This window comes from Camelus dromedarius, chromosome 20 (genome assembly GCF_036321535.1).
Source record: "Camelus dromedarius isolate mCamDro1 chromosome 20, mCamDro1.pat, whole genome shotgun sequence".
Taxonomy (NCBI): domain Eukaryota; kingdom Metazoa; phylum Chordata; class Mammalia; order Artiodactyla; family Camelidae; genus Camelus; species Camelus dromedarius.
In genome coordinates, this window is record NC_087455.1 from 590863 (window position 1) to 609229 (window position 18367).

Below are 18367 nucleotides of genomic sequence, written 5' to 3' on the forward strand. Positions count from 1 at the left end.
TCAGCGTCCCTGGATAACACGGAGCCCAGCTCAGACTCAGATGCCCCAAGGCCCCTCCTGCAACTGCGGCGTCTGCAGCAACAGGGCGCCCTACCCAATGGCACCTCCGTGCCTGAGCACCCTGGGGCTCGCCCCAGACGAGGTGCGGGCTCTGCCGGGCTGGTGCTCTGGGGCTTGGAGGAGGCCAGTCGTGGGGCGCAGCGGGGTAGGTCCCTCCGGCATCCGCTGTTGCTGTGCTCCGTGTCTGCCACCCAGAACCTGCCTGGGCACCACCTGTTAACCGAGGGTGTGCAGGCAGGCCGGGGTGAGGCCAGATAAAGCGTTTATTCTGTGGAGCCGAGGGTGTGGACTTCACAATACAGGAAGAGGGCCGCAGGCCCTGGGGCACCTCGAAAAGAGTCCACATACCTACATGCCAGAGCTTTCATTTAATTGGGAGGGAAGGGGGAATAGAGAGGGACTACTGAGGAGGGAGATACCTGGCACCACAAAGAACCCAGCCTTGATGGGAGTGGGCAAGTGGAGCTACCTCCAGCTTTAAGGCAGTACCAGACTGAGACTTGTGGAGTCGGGGGTATTGGGAACTCTTGGGAAGAGAAGCTACCCTCTGGCACCAGGGTACAAGGGGCCTGGGAGGGCCAGTACACAGGGGTCCTGTGCAAAAGATGGCACTAGGTTTGGTGGGAGGCTCTGGAAGAGAGTACAGTGGGGTGAGGGCCACACAGACAGCCTACCAGTGACAGTCTTCAAGGCTTGGTGGCTGAAGAATTGGGGGTACCACACATGGAGCCAGGGGCTCCAAGGGGGCAGAGGGTGGTGGGGAAAAAACCTTGGACCATGGGCAAGGCTGCAGGCGTATCAGGGAGGCTCTCAGCATGGTAGGCAAGGGGTTCTGGGGAGCTGAGACTCAGGGAAGTTGACCAGGGAGAGGGCCTAGCTATTGGGAGAGGGCGAGGGCATCAGCTTAGTCCAGAACTGGGAAACAGGACTCGAGGAGCTTGCACGGGGCTGAGAACTGGGTTTGAGCAAGGTCAAGTGGGAAGGTGGAGAGGATGAGAGGGAGTGCTCCAGGGAGAGGCCAGGGGGATGCAGCCCTAGGAGGCTCCAGGACAGGTTGTGGCTGGTGAGAATCTCAACAAGTCAGCCCTTTGAGGCCGAGTCTCAGGCAGGGCAAGCTGAGGGCCCCAGGACAGGACTGGCAGCAAGGGGCACTGCAAGCACCTGGGTGCCCACCTACGCCCAGACCACTGCAGCACCCCTGGGACTGGGAAGCTTCAGCTGACCCCTCCAGCTTGCAGTACTTTTCTGTCCAGCCTCATAGGACACCCCGAGGATGTACCTGAGCAAGTCATAGGGCCTGGCCAGCTCTGGTTGAACATTCCTTCTCTGAGCAACCAGCATTCTTGCTGGAAGCAACAGTGCCCTCAAAACTTCAGTGTTTCCTGAGCACTCGCTCTAGGGCCCTCAGCAAGGACCTGGAGCTTACAGGTGGCTCTGCTTCTCAGCAGCGCACAGCCTCAGAGCAAGGGGACCCGGAGGCCTGCCGGCAGCTGCAGATGGGTCTGGTCTGGGAAGCCTGGAGCTGGTGGCGGGCTTCAGGGGCCTCAGGTGGGTGCAGCTCCCTCTGCTTGTGGCTCTGGAGCCAGTTCCTGCTCCTGACGCTTCTGCGCACACTGCTCCTGGTCCTGGAGGTCCTGCTGCTGCAGCTCTCGCTCAATATCTTCGGGCACCTGCACCTCCAGCAGGTTCTCCATGCCGTGCTCCGGCTCGTCCCCAATAAGCACCTGCCAGCAGGGCAGGCAGGTGAGCAGCTGGCTAGCACACCACGCTCACCCACCACCCCCCTAGCCCCGCACCCACCTGGATGAGTTTCTCACAAGCCATCCGCACATCGGGCTCTGACTCCCAGCTGTGCAGCTCACGCAGGATCAGGTAGGCTCCCTGGTCTCTCACCTGCTTCCGACCAGGCGCCGTTGCTGTCAGCTGGGAGAGGACAGAGGTTACCCAGATGTTGTGTACTTGTGTGTGTTGCGGGGGGCATTAATGTAGCAGGACCGCTGCTCACCAGCATGATGGCCTCAATGAGCATTTTGCGGATGTCGGCATCAGACTCTCGCTGCTTGTCTGACGGCAGGTACTGCAGGTCAACAGGCAGCCCTAGGGGTGAATGTGGGAGTCACTGGGTCCCTATGTGGCCCCTGGGCTGATATGCCAGACCCTACCATTGTAAGCCAAATCTGTGCTTAGCTCCCTGCTGGAATGTTTCAGAAGAGGCCCTGACCTGGACACCTTCTCCCTCTCCCCTAATGGCCTCCCTTCCTGCCTAGCCAACCCTGAGGCTCAGCCCAAGCCACTCACGCTCCATCTCCTCCTCAGAGAAGTCCTCAGGCCCAGCCAAGGGCAGTAGCAAGAAGGGGAGAATGTCCACCTCGGGCCCAAGCAACCACTCATGGTGTCCTGGGGGAAATAGGAATGGAGGCCAGTCCAGAGGGGCCCCAGTCCAATCTATCCCCCCCCCCATTCTCCGACATGGCAATTTCCCCACCACCACTCACGGTGCTCGAAGCAGCAGTTTCGCAGTGTCCCCACCACCCCGCCCCTGCGCACCGAGGAGTCCGCGTATTGGGTAAGGGGCAGCAGCCGCTGGACCACGCACCTGGAGGGAAGGACCACTCAGTGCCGTCCCTTCTCACTTTCACCCCCTCCCAGCGAGCACCCTGGGCTTCACCTGTCGCGGTCCAGCAGGAAAGCGCGCGTGGCGGGACGCTGGCTGAGGTTAGAAAGCACAGGCCCCAGGTAGTGAAGGGGCGCGCGGGGGTTGTAGCCGGGAGTGCACAGCGCTCGAACCAGCCGCTCCAGGCCCGTCTCCACCGGCTCCGCGGCCGCCAGCGCCGCCATCAGCGCAGCACACGGCGCCGGCTCGCGGCTGAGGTTAGCCAGCACGGCGGCCGCCTCTTCGGCCCAGGGCCACTGTGGGTCCAACGCGCAGCCCAGCAGGCGGGAGGGCAGCCCGGGCTCGGCCGCCAGCAGCGGATCGTACAGGCCGGGGTCGGCGGCCAGATTGACGAGCGCGCGAGCGGCGTCTCGGGCCGGGGCGGGAGCAGGGGCCACCGCGAGCTCGACCAGCGCCCGCAGCAGTGCCCCTTGGCCGGCCAGCAGCGTGCGGCCCGGCTCCGAGCCGGTCAGCGCCAGCACGTGCTGCGCCGCCGCCGCCTGCAGGTCACCCCGCGCTCCGAGCGCCAGGAAGGGCAGCAGCTTCGCAGCCGCCGCCTTCGGGCCGGCCTCTGGCATCGGCGACCCTACGGAAGCGAGGCTGCCGGCTGACGCGCCCGAGTCAGCCCCGGCGTCCCCCATGCCGGTCGGTGCGCTCGGGTCAGCGCGCGTAGATCCGCCTGGCACCGCCGCGGCGCAGCGGCCCCGCCCACCACGGTAGCGGAAGCTGCAACGGCCAATCCGAGGCTGTCGACTCTGCGCAGGGGGCGGGACCGCCGCTTGGAGGCGGGGCCACGCGGAGGCCGGGGGATTGTGGGATTGGGTGCCGGCCCGGAAGCCGCGCGCCTCAGTTGCCCGGCAGCGGTGGGGGTCCCGAGGCACGGACGCTGCGCCAGCTGTGGCGCCGTCGCAGGGGGTCCTGCCAGCCACCGAGAGCTGGCTGGTCACGTGGCCCTCTTCCTTCGCGGGCCGACGGAGATCCATCTTCACTGAAAGCGAAGCCAGACTGACTGCTGGTGTTAGACTAGCTTGTATTCCCGGTATGATCTCCGTTTGGTCGGGAGACATTTTCACTTTTATGTATTGCTGTGTTCAGTTTGCTGAAGTTTTGTTTAGAATTTTTTACATCTCAGTCCATAAGGGATATTGATCTGTGGTTTTCTTTTCTTGTAATATCTTTGTCTGGTGTTGGGTAACATTGGCCTCAGAAGGACTGGGGGGAAAATTCCTCCTCTTGAATTTTCTGGAAGAGTTTGTACAACTAATGTTGCTTCTTCCCTAAATGTTTGCTAGAATTCCCCGTGAAGCCATCTGGGCCTGAAGTTTTCTTTCTGGGAAGGTTTTTCAATTATAAATTCAATTCCTTTAATAGATACGTGTATGTTGAGGTTGTCATTTTCTTCTTGGGCGACTTTTGGTAATTTGGGTCTTTTAAGGAGTTGGTCCATTTCCTCTAAATTTTTTAATTAATTGGCACAGAATTCTTCATTATATTCCCTTACTGTCCTTTTAGTATATGTAGAGTGTTGTGGTATCACCCGTCTCGTCGCTGATATTGGCAATTTGTGTCGTCTTTCTCTTTTTGTCAGTCTTGCCAGAGGTTTGTCAGTTTTACTAATCTTGTTAAAGAACTGCCTTTTGGATTTATTTTCTTTATTGCTTCCTTTTTCGATTTTATTGGTTTCTACTTTGACCTACTGTTTCCTTTCTTCTGCTTACTTTTTGAGTTTAATTTGCTGTTCTTTTTCTAGTTTCTTAGGGTAGAAGCTGAGGTCATTGATTTGAGATCTTTTTTGTTGTTGTTACTATAACTTTTTTAAAGTTGAAGTATAGTTGATTTACAATGTTTCAGGTGCACAGCAAAGTGATTCAGTTATATATGTATATATATATTTTCAGATTATTTTCCATTATAGGCTATTAACAAGATATCGAATATAGTTCCAAGTGCTCTACAGTAGGTCCCTGTTATTTTATTCTTCTTTTCTAATACAGAAGGTTTCCCCCCATTTATTATCTGACTTATGGGTTATGTTACGTACTTTTACATAGGTTAAAAACTCCTTAATAGATTGATACATTATTTTTATTTCACACTAAGGGTCAGGATGAAGCCTCTGGGGCAGTGATGCCCTGGAAAGCCACTCACAGGGAACAGTATGCCCCTGAAGTCAGCAGATCATAAGGTCCAAGGGCTGCGATTTGTCCCCACCTGAGACCCATGGGAAGGGCGCCTCATAGCCTCAATCCTGACCTAAACTTTCATGAAAGTGAAATTGAAACAGAAATTGAAGAGGGTGGACAAGTCCAAGAATGTGCCCACCTCTCCAGGAAAACCACATGCTCAGGACACACAGATTCCAGTCATAAGAGCTGAAAATTCCTCAAGATGTGGAATTGGAATATTATGGATAATCTAGGTAAGTGATGCCCTCTGGTGGGAACTTTTGACTGAGACAAAAATGTGCACCTTCAGGGCCCACTGGCATCCAGAGGACTAATGCGCAAGCCCTGGCTTTGATTGGTTTGAGGAAGTTTTTATGGTAGTCACCAGTAGGGAGCCTTAAATATTCCTAAAATGAATTAAAAGGTCCAAACTTTTTGAAAATAATTTCAAAGTTAAAGTTACAAGAACTGTGCAATGAACCCCCATATACCCATGACCCAGAGAACTCAAAGTCAAATCCCCAGGTCACACCAGTCACCCCAGTAATGACCTTTTACAGTAATGGCCTTTCAGCAAAAGGTTGTGCCTCTTGTCCCCTTTGGTCGGGAACAGCTCCTCAGTCTTTGATCTTGGTGCCCTTGACACAGACCACGGCCATGATCAGGTGGCACTGTGTCAGTTGGTTCCAGGCCTGGAGAAGTTGATTTCATCACTTAATTAAGGTGGAGTTGCCCAGGCTTCCTCACTCTCAGGTTACTCTTTTTCTTTTTTGTATTTAATATTTTGTGGGGAGATACTTTGAGACTATGTAAACATTCCGTTCCTCATTCACCTTTCACTCGCTAGTTTTTTCATGTTACTATTTTTTTCTCTGACTTATGATCATGGTGGTTGCCAAAGAGTGAGTTTCTAATTTTATTGTTTGTTATGAGGGCAAAAAGCTTTCTCTTTACCTATTTATTTATGTCAACAAAGACTCATGGATTCCTAGTTTATTCAAAGAAATGTAATATTTTCCTGTCATTATTTTGATCCTCAGATTGTCCTCAGTTTGGCCAGTGAAAGTACCTTCAAGGAGGCTCCTGTGTGTTTTTTTAAATGTTTTTAAAATTAGCTTTATTTGAAACCAGACAGTACCCTGCAACACCTGCCCAGGGACAGACCCCCCCCCCCCCGCCCCATGTCCCTCTACCCTTTCTGCAGAGGAGCTTTGGCCTCCTAGCACTTCCCTGAGTTCCAAAGAGCAAATTTAATCAGAGAAGTGAGAAAATGCAGAAACAAAGCAGTCAAGCAAGACAAAATAATAATAGTTCATCCATAAACAAAGTCAAGGACCTTGAGGGCTAGAGATGACATCCTGAGCCACAGCCTTGAGTGGTTTTGCAGATACTGAAACCCCCACCAGGTGGAAGAAGTTCACTGCCTGCTGACCACCAGCACAGAGACTCCAGAAAACTGATCATTGAGATTCCTGAAATACCACCCTTCTACCTCACCATCAACCAATCAGAGGTTGTCCACAAGCTGATCACCCACCCAGTGACCCGCCTTCCTCACTCTGTCTTTAAAAATCCTCCCTGAAAGCCGTCAGGGAGCTCGGGTATATGGGGCATTAGCTGCCTGTTCTTGCGATCAACACTGTACTTTCCTTCACCACAACCTGGTGCAGTGGATTGGCTTTGCTGTGTGTCGGTTGAGTGGACTCAAGTTCCGTTTGGTAACATCAAGGTATAAGCCACATACCATACAGGTCACCCATTTAAATTCAATGGCTTGTGGTATATTACATTAACTTTTGAAAGTGGTTGTAAAGTACATACAACAAAATTGGCCATTTAACCATTTTAAAGTGTATCATTAGTGGCATTGATTATGCCCACAGTGTTTCCAAAACGTTTTCATCACCCAGAGCAGAAACTCTAACTTTTAAGCACTAATTGCCCACCTCCCCTCATCACCCACTAGTGACCTCTAGTCTTTCTTTTTTTTAATACATTCTGTTCTTATTTATTTTATTATTTTTTAATGGAGGTACTGGGGATTGTCTGTCATGTCTGCTAAGCATGTGCTGGCTGTCTCTAGACATGTGTCTATTCTAGGTACTTCAGTGGTTACATCTCATGTAGCTATAAAACAACGTCAAAACCAAGGTATGCATGTAGTTCCACGCCACCGTGTGACTCGTGTAGATTCATGTAACCAATGCCACAGGCAAAACAGGGAATAGTCTCATCACCACGAAGCTCTCCCTCCTGCCCGCCCACCCTCCCTGCCCGCGGCAACTACTAACCTGTTCTTCACCTCTCATCTTGTCGCTTCAGGAATGTTATTTAACTGGAATCACAGAGTAGATGATGTTTTGAGACTGGCTTTTTTCACTCAGCATAATTCTCTGTAGACTCCAGGTTGCTCTGTGTCAGTAACGGTTCATTTTCCTGGCTGAGTAGTCCGCATGTGGACGTGCCACGGTTGGGTTGGCCGTTCGCCTGTTTAAGGACCTTTGTGTCCTTCCCAGTTTGGGGTCATTACAAATAAAGTTGGTGTAAACGTTGGTGCACAGGTTTTTTGTGGACATAAGCCTTCATTTCTCTGGCATGAATGCGCAGCAGTGTGATTGCTGAGTCGTGGTTTTCAAGAAACTGCCAAATCGTTTTCCAGCGTCTGGACCATTTTACATTCCCACCAGCATTACAAGGAGGTCCAGTGGCCCCGCAGCCTCCCCGGCAGTTGGTGGTGTCCTTTTTTTTCAGCTGCCCTGCGCTTCCGTTTCCCCGTCTCCGCACGGGCTCATTTGCCATCCTTATCTCCTCTTGGGTGAAGTGTCTGTTCTGTTTCTTTTGCCCATTTTCTAGTGGGGTGGTTTGGCTTTTACAGTCAATTCTGAGACTTGCTTATATATTCTGGATATGTGTCCTTTGTGGGTAAGTCCTTTGTAGGTATTTCCTAGTCTGTAGATGGTCCTCGCATCCTGTTAACAAGGCCTTTCACAGAGCGAAAGTCTTAAAATTTGACAAAGTTCCATTTATTGATTTCTCTTCTTTTATAAATGGTGTCTTGGCGTAATGTCTAAGGCTCTTCATCCATTGCTAGGTCCAAGAGTTTTTGTTTTCTTCTAAAATTTTTATAATTTAACATTTAAATGTATGATCCACTTTGTTTGGTCTTTGATTTTATGGTGTCTGTTGGCCAGTAGAATTTTTTTAAATCAGAAAATATGCCTCCCCTTTCTGAGTATTACTTTTTCTAAATTGCCTTCTGACATATTTCTATGTTTTCTACATTCCAATCTTCAACTCATCTGAAAATTACTCATAAGTGACACCAGGAAGGGGTCCAGCTTTGCTGTGTCTGCGCTGTGCTCAGCACTGTCCCTAAGTGCTTCAGGTACAATAATTCATTTCATCCTCATGGAGGCCTGTGAGGCATTACTGCCCCATTTCATGCATGGGGAAACTGAAGCTTAGAGAACTTAACTCACTTAAGGTCACAGTCAGGAAGCGGAGAAATATATATGTCTGTGTGTATTTCCTATACATACATTGCTATTTTGATGTCTTCTATAGTGGAAATCATATTCTAGCTTTTTGTACATTTTTCTATTGGGTTATGTGATTTTTTTTAGTGGTTATTGATTTGTAGAAGTTCTTTATACACTTTGGAGATGAGCCATTATTAGGTACATGTATTTTAAATGTCTCCTCCCACTCGGTCACCTTTGTAGTCTCAATGGTGTATTTAAATTAATAATATTTCCTAATTTTTAAAAAATTATATATTAATATTTACTAATAAATGTATTGTTTTCCTTTATGAACACTGGGGTTTTTTGACTTGTTTAAACTTTTGTGCTACTTTCTCATGTTTGTATTTAAAGCATTTATTGCTTTTATAATTTAAACCACGAAGCAGCAGTGGAAGCAGACCGACTGCTGTGGGCCTCACAGCCCGTCTCAGCCAGCACGGCTCCTTCTACAGAAACGCCAGGGCTTTTGGTCACCTGCATCTGCACTTCCGGCCCCGCTCAGCCAAGGAAAGGGCTGCCCCCTCGGCAGCCCGTAACAAGAGCCCCTGCACGGCTTGGGGGTTGTGGGGAAGGTGGAGGGACACCAGTTTTAAACATAAAGCCACCGAGAAGAAACATCTGAAGTCAGAGGCTGAAAATGCAGGAGAGAAACCACCACCCAGGCCGCCAGCAGCCAGCTGTGAAAGCTGGAACGGGCCCTCAGCAAAGGCAGTCCCAGCAGACATGTACCCCGGGGTCCCACGGTGGCTGGGTCAGTGCCTTCTGAGGTCACAGCCGTTCAGAAGAAAGCCGAGGCCCTCTTGAGACCCTATGCGTCACAGACAAGGTCGACCTCCTGGTGACTTTTAGGTTGAAAGGTCCAGACGACACTGCCCCTTTGTTGCTCCTTGAATAAAGCACGAAGGGCCGCGTCATCAATCCTCCTCCTTTCTAGCCTACAAGTAGCAGAGCTCTGACAGACTCCTGGTTTCACCTGCATCAAACAACTGCAGGTTTCTCCCCACACACCTGTGGCCACCCCAACCCCAGTAATAACTGATAAAGGTTGGCTGCGTGCCTGAGCAGGGCACACCCATCCTCCGGCTTCCCTCTCTGGAGTAGACTGGCCCGACCCCACCAGGAACGCTGCTCCACCATGTGCTGACCACAGCCCAGATCCTGTCCCACCCTGGACCCCACTGTGCCCCCAGCTCCTGCCTCACGTGTGCAGCTGGCCACCGGCAGGCTCACGACACACCAGCCAGACCTCTCTGCCCACCTCAGCGGCCCCTAAAGATGAAGGTGGCATCCAATGTGCTGGCTGTTGCATGTGGACTTTATTCCAGCCCTGGGCCCCGGCCAGGGGCAAATAGCCAGCTAGAGAGCTGTGTCCTGACTCCAGACTGGAGGGAAAGGGAGGGGGGACGGGGTCAGGCCGAGGCTGCTAGCCTGGTCAGCTGTAGCTGTCAGGGTCCGTGTCATCTGGCAGGAAGTAGCGCTGCAGGGCTGGCTGCAGGAGCAGTGAGGGCAGTGGACGGGCAGGCCTGGGCCAGTCTAGGGGGAAAGGCTGCAGTTCCACTCGTGGCAGCGGCAGCTTCAGGGTCCGGATGGAACTGTCCAGGGTGCGGCCCGGCTGGAGCCGGGACAGCATCTGACCTGGGAGCCAGCAGGACAGTGAGGCCTTGGGGTGGGGTCAGTGCTCGCTGGGCTGGGCTGGGGTGAAGGCCAGGTCCCAGTTTCTACTCCTGTCCCCACTCACCCCTCAGTTTCATTGGAGACCTCTGGGCCCTGGCCTCCTGAAGCCGGAGGATAGGGTAGTACCTGGATGGTAAGGAGACGGTTTGGCTGAGCCGGCCCGTCAGCCACCCCACACCGGCTCCTCCCCAGCCTCATCGTGGCCAGCTCACCGGCGATCTCGGAGCTCTGGCACCACTGTGCTGGGCCCCTGAGGGCGCGGGCGCAGGGCAGGGCGCGGGCTCCCTGGGTCCTCCTGCTGGTGGCCCTGCCGCCTAACCTGCTGCTGCTTGCAGAAGAAGTTGAGGGCGTCGATGGGTCCCAGGTCCAGCACTTTTGACTGTGACCAGTCCGTCTGCTCCAGCGGCAGAGGCTCGTCCAGCAGTGCAGTGGGCGAAGAGCAGAAGTGAATCAGGGTCTCAGAGAGTGCGCGTCTGGTCTGCCTGAAGCGCGTCTGTGGTGGCATCTGCTGGGCCTGAGACTCCAGGGCGGCCACGTCCGGCTCCCCAGGCGAGACCACCAGCGAGGGCGTCCAGGAGCGGACCGAGGGGGTCACAGAGATGTGAACAGTTGCCCCAGAGGCCATGGAAGTCTGCGACAGGCCCTCCTTGGCAGGAGGGAGGGGTGCTGAGGTCTCCGAGACCTGGGGCAAGATCTCGGACAACTTGGTCACAGACGGCTGCAGGGTTTCCATCTGCAGGGGAAGGTAGCCAGTGGAGGGTGAACTGCAGTCCAAGGCAGAGGCTGCCCCCTCCTCCACCAATAGTGAGGCCCAAGTGGTGCTGCCCCAGTTCCAAGCCAGCGGGAGACCCCACTGCCATCTCCTCCCCAGGGAGGAGCAGGAGGATCCCAGGAGATGGGGAGGGGTTGGGGGTTGGGGAGGACGGATGAGGCACAGAGCTGGGGCGGGGCAAGGAGCCTGCTGGCCTCACCTGGGAAAGCCTCCGGAGAAGGTGGGAGGCTCTGTGGCCCAGCGGCCCACCCCACCCCAGCCCCACCCCAGCCCGCCCAGACCTGCAGCTGCTGGATCATTTCCTCCAGCTTCTGGCAGCAGCGCGTGCGCAGTGCAGCCTTGGAGTCACAGTCCGGGCCCTGGACCCAGGTCAACATCTCCTGGAACAGGAAGCCCTGCGGGTCCTGAAGGCCTAGTCCGTCCAGCAGCTTCTTGAGCTCTGGCCTGGGACAGGTGTGGGCGGCTTACCGGAGGCCCCGGGGCTGGCAGGGAGGGCGGGTAGAGAGAGGGACTCACCGGCAGGAGGCGGGCGAGTAGAGGAAGTAGGACATGAGCTCCAGCACCACCTCGCGGGACTCCAGGGAGCAGGCCAGGAGCAGCTGCAGCGCCAGCATCACGAATTGCTTCTGGGTCTTGTCCTGAGTGCGGGGGAGGGGAGCGGATCACGCCCGGCGGGGGAGGGGCGGGGCCTCTCGAGGGCTGGGGCTCACCTCGAAGCTCGGCGGCTGGTCCAGGTTGAGCAAACGCACAAGGATGCCCTGCAGCCGGCCACAGAAGCCTCTGCTGACATCAGGCAGCAGCCTCAGCAGCACGTGCAGGATGTCCACGCGGTCGGCCCAGGAGGCCTCGTCCAGCAGGTCCATGAACAGCAAGGCCAGGCCCTCCACCGTGCCCACCTCAGGGTACGCCTGCAGGACCTGCGTGCTGAGGCCTGCCCCCTGTCCCAACCCAGGCCTCCAGCCTCCCCATCCCATACCCAAGCCCGCGCTCCCAAGACTCCCCCGAACCTCCAGGGTGAAGATGGGGAACAGCTTTTTAAACCAGTTCTGCCCAACGAAGAAATGCAGGAAGCTAGGCAGGTGCCCGTGGCGCTCTTCCCAGAGCGCGCGCCCACGCTGGTGTGGGGGGCGGCGGAAATGGGTCTCTGTCCTGGTGGTGTCGTCGCGGGAGCCCATGGGCCTCAGGGTCAAGTACTCAGAGACCTGGGGGGAGCGGCAGCAGTGCAGACCCTGCCTCTCCAGCAGCTCCCTAACCCTGACACCAGGGGACACCCACCTGAGCCTTTAGCTCCTCAGACTCCAGCAGCTGGTCAGAGAGCTGCCCACAGGGACTCAGGGCATCTGAGGCCCAGTCCAGCGGCTCCTTGTCCTCCTCTTCCCCCAACCACTGGATCAGCCTCTGCTGCCACGTGGCGTGCTGCTGCCTGATGCCCCTCACCAGCCACAGGTCGTCCTGGCTCACGCCTGGCTACGAAGGGGAGAGCGAGTGGCTGCAGGGCTCCTGGGAGCCAGGCCCTCCCATTCACCCCTCCCCGGCCCCGCCAGCACGCCCCCAGCTCTGCCCCTTGCCTTTGGTCTGCTGCTGTGGGTGAGCTGGCCCAGGGCACCGAGGCCTCTGACCTCCCCAGGGAGCCACATCTGCTGCAGCACCGCGGAGTTGGGCACGCAGCCCGGGAAGTGGACAGGCCGTGTCAATTTCTGGAGGTGCTGGTCGGGGCCGGCACCACGGGGCAGTCTGAGGATCAAGCTCCGCCCTGCCCCGGAGGCCGCCCTGGCAGTGCACCCGCCAGCCAGGTCTCTGGGTCTCTGAGAGCTGGGCTCAAAGCCCTGCCCCCACAAGCACAGACAGGGAGAGAATCTCTGGCACAGGGCAGTCAGGGCAGCATCAACTGTGGTAACTGAGGTGGGAAATCTGGGGAACAGGCGGCCTTTGGGGAAACCCGACACCCCAGATGCTCTCCATGGGACTCAGCCTCCCATCCTGGAGCAGAGACACCAACAGGAGAGGGACAGTAGGAGTTCAGAGAGGGGCTGTTGAGGCCTTGGATAGAGGCCATAGCGGCTGGAGGGGTCAGTGACCCACCTAGGAAGGTAGGAGGACCAGGTCTGTGTGCCAGACAAGGCCTATCTGGGCATTTGGATGTGAGAGTGTAGGCAGACAGTGCCTTGCAAGAGGCTAGCTCTCAGACAAAGTCCGCAGGGGGCTCCCCAGCCGACATCTCTAGGGAGGGGTACGCAGGCACAGCCAGCTGGCAGAGGCTCTGGCTTTGCCCAGTGCTGCTCTGGGGTCCTTGGCTCTCTGCAGCTGGGTCCCAGAGTGCAAGGATGCAGGGCACACAGAGCAGCAGCACTGGAACTGGGCCAGGGGCGCGGGGCTGCGGGTGGGCATGGCCCTTGGGTCAGATTTAGACACAAAGGTTTGCGGCAAAGGGAAGATGGGGTACACAAGAAGGGTCCCCACAGGGAGGGAAGTGCCTCTAGGGAGAGCAAGGGGCTCCCACCTTGTAGGGCTGCATGGTGGCGGGAAAGAAGCCCCCGAGGTTGGAGAGAAGCTCCTGGGGCCGCCTCTTCGGTGGCAGGGGGATCTGGGAATGGGACAGGGCTCAGAGCCAAGCTTGGACTCCAGAGTCCCTGCAGCTCTGCCCTTGGCTGGGCAGGACCCCCACCTGCCCAGGCCCCTCACCCTATGCTGCAGGTGGGAGGACAGGGGGTCCGGGGCCACAGGCTTCTCCCTGCGGAGCCGCTCCGACTGCAGCTGCAGGTCCAGACTGAGGCCCAGCTCACAGCTCAAGGAGGAGCGAGCCAGCAGCTAGGGCCCAGGAAGAGGAGTCAGAGGCGAGGGACAGGGATCCCAAGGTGAGGGCAGAGGGGTGGGAGGGGTGGGAGAGGTGGGAAGCCTCACCTGGGATGCTCTGCTGTGCACCCTCTGGTGGTGGGGTGGGACAGGCACGGGCACTCGGGGAGGGCGGGCAAAGCGCCGGCCCAGAGCCCCCAGGTCCTGTGGTGGCAGGGTCATTGACGCTGGGGGGGCTTCAGTGCAGTCCCCAGCCTGTCCGAGGCTAGGGGCGTCTCTGGGCAGGTCGCACACTTCCCAGGTCTCTCTCTCCACAGTGAAGGGCAAGGCACTGCACTGCTGGGACTCTCTTCCAGCATACTTGCCCTGCCAGTGGGGGGAGGGGGGGGCAGAAGGGCAGTGTCAGAGGCACAGGGCAAAGTGGGGGGCTGGGGGAGGCCCCATACTCACCAAAGGGCCGGGGCCGTAGATCAGACGGAAGTAGTTATCGAAGGCCTCCTGGCACTGCCGCCCGGAGAGTGGGGCCTGGGCGGCCGGGCTCACCAGCCCCAGTCTCAGCTGCTGAAGGTCTTGGTCCCGGGCAACCAGGGCTTCCAAGTCCTGGGGTGGGGGTCAGGGGTCAGCCTGTTCTTCCTCGAGCCTTGCCGCGTGCTGCCCAGACAACCACAGGGATCCCAGGCTGCCCCGGGGACTGAGGGGAGTGGCTTGAGCCTGGGCAGGGGGCAGGGCTGGGGCACCGGGGTGGTGAGGGGGTCAGGACCCACCCCACCTCCTCCAACACTGGCTGCTGAGGTGCTGCCGTCTGGCGATGGATGAAGGACAAGGCTGTGCTGCAGACAGGGACGGGCATGGGTGGGACACGAGGTGGCACTACCAGTGGGACAGGGCAGAGGTGGGACAAGGACCCGGGAGGTGGGTGGCCAAGCCCCTGGTGGGGAACAACCAACTGCCAGGAGTGGGGAGGCCAGGACTGGGACAGGCCTGCAGTGGCCCAAGGGGCCTGGGAGCCCCAGGGTCTCATGCTGGGGACACAGCCTGGCCCTGACCCAGGGAGCTGGGCGGGGACCTCCAGGACAGTTCAGCCAGGCTGGCTAGCAGACCTGAGGCTGGCCGCCCCATGCAGGTTGGCAAGCCTCCGCAGCTGGTCTGAGGTCAGCGACTCCTGGCTCTTCAGGGGCAGTGGAGGGTCGTCTACCATGTCGGCGACCTTCCCATACAGCTTCTGAGCAGGGAGAGGAGCCTGGAGCCCTGGCCTTGCAGGCTCATCTGCTGACAGCAGCCCCACCCTGCCCACGTGGCACTCAGTGCACACCTTAACCAGGTAAGATGTGGGCAGGTAGAGCATGTGGGACACCAGGCAGAGGCGGGAGCCCAGTGCCAGCACCAGATCCCCGCTGTTGTTGCAGAAGGTTAGGGCCTGAGGGGCACCATTCAGCTGCAGGAGCCTGGAGGGATGTTCAGGGCTAGAGTCCAGCCCTGCTCCATGGAGTGGAAAACCGAGGCAGCAGCAGAGGCAAGGCTCTCTCCCCTATCAGGCTGCTGGGCTCTGGTTGAGAGCAGAGGCAGGAGAACCCAGAGGGCCACCCCCACGCTCCTGACCCTCCCTTTGCCCTCCCAGCCCCAGCCCACCGCAGCAGGCGGTTCTCTGCTGTCCAGATGCGGATGGTGCAGTCCAGGCTGGAGCAGGCGTACAGCTTAAGCGTGGGACAGCAGCACAGGCCTGGGGGCCAGGGCTCAGGGTCAGGGACCAGATCCATACGGTGGCCTGGGCGTCACCTTTGCCCTGTCCCCTCACCGGTGATGTGGTCTGTGGGGTCGTCCTGGGGCTGGTGATCATAGCGTGGGCGGCTGTCCAGGCCGAACTGCACCAAGCCATAGGTGGCACTGTGGGGGTCCTCAAAGCCCACAGTGACGTGCTTCCCAAGTGCACAGAGTACCACGGCCGGGTGGCAGCAGGAGAAGGTGCGAAGCAGGCTCAGGCTCTCCTCAGCGTAGGGGAAGACGCGCCACATCTTCACGGTCAAGTCTCCCCCTTGGGGGCGGGAGCCATGGTTGGGGGGGGAAGCCGGGGTTCCCAGGCCACCTCCTGGGGGAGGAGACGTACTGACCGGAGGACACGATGCTGTTCCAGGTGGACTCGATGGCGGTGACGGGTCCTGGGCTGTGTGCCACCGTGTGGAAGACTCTCTTCGATGAGCGCAAGTCGAGCACAGACAGGGCGCCGTCGGTGTGCCCCACCACGGGCAGGTACCTACGGGTGGCAGCAGCCTGTTGGCGCGGGCCCTGTCGCCTTGCCCAGCCCTCACTGTCTCTGGCACCCACCGGTTCTTGTCCTTCCAGGCCCAGGCCATGTCAGTGGGGCACAGCTCGCCCTCGAGCTGGCGCACGATCTCCCATGTGGCAAATGCACTACTGGGGTCTGTGAGGTGGCTGTAGAGGTGCAGGCAGCAGGGCCTGGACGCAGGGGGTGGCGGCGGGCACAGGCGGTGCAGCACCCTCATGGGGCAGCGAGCCGCGTTGGCACACAGCAGGTGTCCCGCACGCGTCAGCAGCCACAGTGCTTCGTGAGGCAGGCAGTAGGCCACGGCAGCCACGCAGTCTGCAGGCTCAAGCAGAAGCGCGCTCACGGTGCGTCCCGTCGAGACGGACACCAGGTAGACCGAGCCATCGGCGCATGCGCACACGAGGCGCACAGGCAGCGGCGGGTGCAGGGGCATGGGCAGCGCGGGCGCCACCTGCAGGTGCAGCACCGGCGCTGACAGCTGCACCAACGGCGAGTAGAGCTCACGCAGGCGCCACAGCTCCAGGCTGCTGGCACGCAAGGAGAGCAAGGGCCAGCCAGGGCCGGCGGGGGCCAGCAGGCGGTCCACGCTCTCGGACGACACGCCCCGGCCCCAGCAGCTCAGCGCCACCTCGCCCACCTGCGCCGCTGCCTGCAGGTCCCACGTGCGCAGCGTCCCGTCCTGTGAAGCTGACAGCAGCAGGGTTGTGTTGGGGAGCACAGCCACTGCAGTCACCGGGCCTGCGGGAGGGACGCGGGTCACTGCACATCAGGGACTAAGGAAGGGGAGCCGTCAGTCAGGGTGGTGGCCAGGAGCAGCGTGGCCAGGAGTCAAGGAATTCCATGCCCAGAGCCCCTTAAGGCAGAAGGCTGTGCACAAGGTGGAGGGAGACCAGGCCTCAAGAACCACGGTGGCGCGGCGCACCTGTGTGGCCCACGAACACCATCCGGATCTGCCAGTCAGCCTCCCACACCTTCACCGTGCTGTCCCGGGAAGCTGTCACCATGGCCTCTACATCCCTGCAGTACGCCAGGTCGCAGATGGTGCTGAGGGGTGAGAGGGAGGCCCGGCGGACTTAGCACCGCCTTGTGTGTGTGTACCTGCACCCCTGCCATGACTGGATTTCCTTCGCAGACTCGCCTCATGAGTCCCCCGTCCCTGGGCCCCCTCACGTTTTGTGCAGATCTCGACGCACATCTATGAGAACCCAGGCTTGCAGATCAAAGGTGAGCACGGCTGAGCCGTAGGCTGCGAAGCAGCACGGGACCTGATGGGGAGGCTGAGGCCCCAGAGCCAGACGCGCAAGTGCACCTGCCTGGCCCGGCAGTGGCTGCAGAGGTGACCTGTGCGGAACCAGGCAGCGGCCACCTGAACGGAACTTCCAAAGCGCCAGGCTGCCGTCTGCCTCGGCCACTAGCAGCAGCCCGAGATCGGGCACTGGCAGGCAGCAGATGGGCTCGCAGCCTGGCACCCTGTGCACCCCTGGTTTACTCAGCCACAGTAAGCTTAAGTCAGATCTCAGTATGGCCAGACCCACTGGGCCCCAGCCCACAAAGCGGCCCACAGTGCCCAGCGGACCCAGCACTGCCACTAGCCCCGTGAGAGCAGCAGGAGCCGGCAGCTTCTTCTGCATCCAGCCGTCCTCCCTGTGCAAGTGCAGGTGGCCCGCACCATCCAGCATCACAAAGCGTCGGCCCACCGGGTCCTGTGCCACCGAACGTAGCCCGGGTGCCACCTCCAGGCGGCGCAGTGGCTCCAGCCCGTGGGTCAAACGCGCCACGCGCAACTCAGCTTTCTTCTCCTGTAGGCCAGGACCAGCAAGCCTTAGTCAACCTCATCGGGGCCAGGGGTTGGGGGAGAGCAGTGCACCCGCCTCTGGGAGCCAGGAGGATCAGGGCTGGGGTCCTGCCGGGGCCCTTAGTAGAAGAGCCAGGCCAGGAAAGAGGCCTTGAGCCAGGTACCCTGAGCAAGCCACACCTTTTCCACGAAGTTCTGGAGGCCTGTACGCAGAAGCAGCCACAACTGGCGGGCACGGGCGCTCGGGCTTATGTTCTGCCACTGTGAGTTGCTGGTAAAAAGCCGTGGGGCCGGCTCTGAAAACGATGACGCTGCAGGCCAGCAGGAGAAGCCCTGTCGCTGTTCAGCTGTGGACCCCCAGCCCTGGAGGTCGGGGGCAGCCAAGGGCCCTCCTGAGGGCCCTGCCAGGTGAGGGGACTGCCCCGGGAGTGCTGCGTTCCCGGGGAACAGGACCTGCACCACAGGGGTCGAGGCCAGGCCACCTCACCATTCCTCTCCTTGAGCAGCCCCGGGTCCGGGACATCATAGATGTCAGCGTCATACAGGTCCAGGTCCAGGTCTGAAAGCAGGAGGTCGCCTTCTGCTGTAAAGGGGTTGCTCGCATCCAACACATTCGACTCCATTTCAGCAGCTGCAGGTCCAGGCGG

At 58.3% G+C, this 18367-nt stretch overlaps 2 protein-coding genes across 2 annotated transcripts; both read right to left on the minus strand.

The window, feature by feature from the left end:
• Positions 1–305: 305 nt before the first annotated feature.
• Positions 306–3411, minus strand: HGH1 (HGH1 homolog). Its single transcript, XM_010998763.3, has 6 exons — positions 2729–3411; positions 2556–2656; positions 2359–2457; positions 2066–2157; positions 1861–1983; positions 306–1784 (listed from the first exon to the last, which is right to left on the minus strand). Exons 1-6 carry the CDS (start codon positions 3352–3354, stop codon positions 1605–1607), a joined length of 1221 nt encoding a protein of 406 aa, XP_010997065.3. The 5' UTR covers positions 3355–3411; the 3' UTR covers positions 306–1604.
• Positions 3412–9677: 6266 nt separating this feature from the next.
• WDR97 (WD repeat domain 97) lies at positions 9678–18343 on the minus strand. The gene is made up of 24 exons (XM_064476644.1): positions 18208–18343; positions 17901–18031; positions 17096–17724; positions 16848–16969; positions 15964–16663; positions 15750–15892; positions 15437–15673; positions 15271–15361; positions 14954–15086; positions 14742–14863; positions 14411–14471; positions 14092–14241; positions 13750–14007; positions 13531–13656; positions 13349–13432; positions 12417–12545; positions 12124–12315; positions 11856–12050; positions 11559–11756; positions 11365–11486; positions 11130–11292; positions 10289–11034; positions 10141–10202; positions 9678–10037 (listed from the first exon to the last, which is right to left on the minus strand). The coding sequence occupies exons 1-24, from the start codon at positions 18341–18343 to the stop codon at positions 9835–9837; spliced, it is 5133 nt and encodes a 1710-aa protein (XP_064332714.1). The 3' UTR covers positions 9678–9834.
• Between the last annotated feature and the right edge of the window lie 24 nt (positions 18344–18367).

Bases quoted from the DNA above. Each gene is read 5' to 3' on its own strand.
- WDR97 (XM_064476644.1), bottom strand. From the start codon at position 18,343: ATGGAGTCGAATGTGTTGGATGCGAGCAACCCCTTTACAGCAGAAGGC. The intron at 14,472-14,741 runs GTCTGCTAGCCA...CCCTGTCTGCAG, and splicing joins CATGGGGCGGCCAGCCTCAG to CACAGCCTTGTCCTTCATCC. The intron at 14,242-14,410 runs GTGGGGTGGGTC...CCCCCACCCCAG, and splicing joins AGCAGCCAGTGTTGGAGGAG to GACTTGGAAGCCCTGGTTGC.
- HGH1 (XM_010998763.3), bottom strand. From the start codon at position 3,354: ATGGGGGACGCCGGGGCTGACTCGGGCGCGTCAGCCGGCAGCCTCGCT. The intron at 2,158-2,358 runs GTGAGTGGCTTG...ATTCACCCCTAG, and splicing joins CTCTGAGGAGGAGATGGAGC to GGCTGCCTGTTGACCTGCAG. The intron at 1,984-2,065 runs GTGAGCAGCGGT...GTCCTCTCCCAG, and splicing joins TCATTGAGGCCATCATGCTG to CTGACAGCAACGGCGCCTGG.